Genomic DNA, 895 nt, shown 5'->3' on the forward strand with positions numbered 1-895 from the left:
AGTTGGTGCTGTGGACTTTGAGTTCCAAGACTGGATCCAGTCGCATCCCATCAATCCGTCCCTTGCTCCCAGAAACCAACTGTCACTTCACCACAATCGTCCCCTGAGTGAGAGTCCACAGCACCAACTGTCGGGCTTCACTCACCGATCTTCGTCTCTCACAGCAACTTCTCGCTTTCGTCATCACTCACCTCCGGTGTCAGCACCACCACGGCCCCATGTCTTCCGGTAAGTCCACTCTCTTACGTCGTTGGCTTCCCTTCCGTTGCTAACTCGCGTCTTCCGTAGACAACGGTGCTTTCCTCGACCTCACGTCCTCGCCGGGCCCTTCTTCTCGCTCTGTAGCACGCCGCGGCTCAGCCGTTGTGTCGACTGTCAAGCTGGCCGATCCTTCGCTGAACCTTGCCGATGTGCGGGTCTCGCTGAGCGCGTTGCAGCAGGGCATCGACCAGACCGAGGCACTGCGCGAGCTTCGTTCGAATCATGAGGATCTGCGCCGCGAGTTTCTGGCTTTACATCGTCGTGCGGAAGATCTGGATCGTCAGCTCGCCGATGCAGCCAATGCTGCGTCTCCGTACGTGCTCTTTTGCCAGCACAAGAACTCCCGTGAGCTTGAGGCTTGCCGTCTTCGGTATCGCAATTTGAAGCGCCGCTATAATAAAGCAGTATCGGAGTTCCACGATCGGATCTCCACCTTGGAGGCGCAGCTGGCCTCCGCCTCTTCCTTTGGCGTGATCATTCCGCCCGATACAGCTCGTCTCGAAGCGGATATGTCGTCCATCGCGCCGAGGAAGCAACCACGCCAGCAGATTCCAGCGGTGATACCTACGGTTGAACAAGGCGAAAAACTGTTAGTCGTGAGTTTCGACGGATCAGTACGAGTCAAACGAGGCGG

At 57.2% G+C, this 895-nt stretch overlaps 1 protein-coding gene across 1 annotated transcript; it reads left to right on the plus strand.

The window, feature by feature from the left end:
* Positions 1-218: 218 nt before the first annotated feature.
* Positions 219-875, plus strand: PPTG_19993 (hypothetical protein; the record flags this gene model as incomplete). Its single annotated transcript, XM_008918736.1, has 2 exons — positions 219-228; positions 289-875. Coding segments are annotated over 2 exons (597 nt in total), but the record flags the coding sequence as incomplete, so codon positions are not given.
* Between the last annotated feature and the right edge of the window lie 20 nt (positions 876-895).

Source organism: Phytophthora parasitica (genome assembly GCF_000247585.1).
Source record: "Phytophthora parasitica INRA-310 unplaced genomic scaffold supercont2.286, whole genome shotgun sequence".
Classification (NCBI taxonomy): Eukaryota; Oomycota; class Peronosporomycetes; order Peronosporales; family Peronosporaceae; genus Phytophthora; species Phytophthora nicotianae.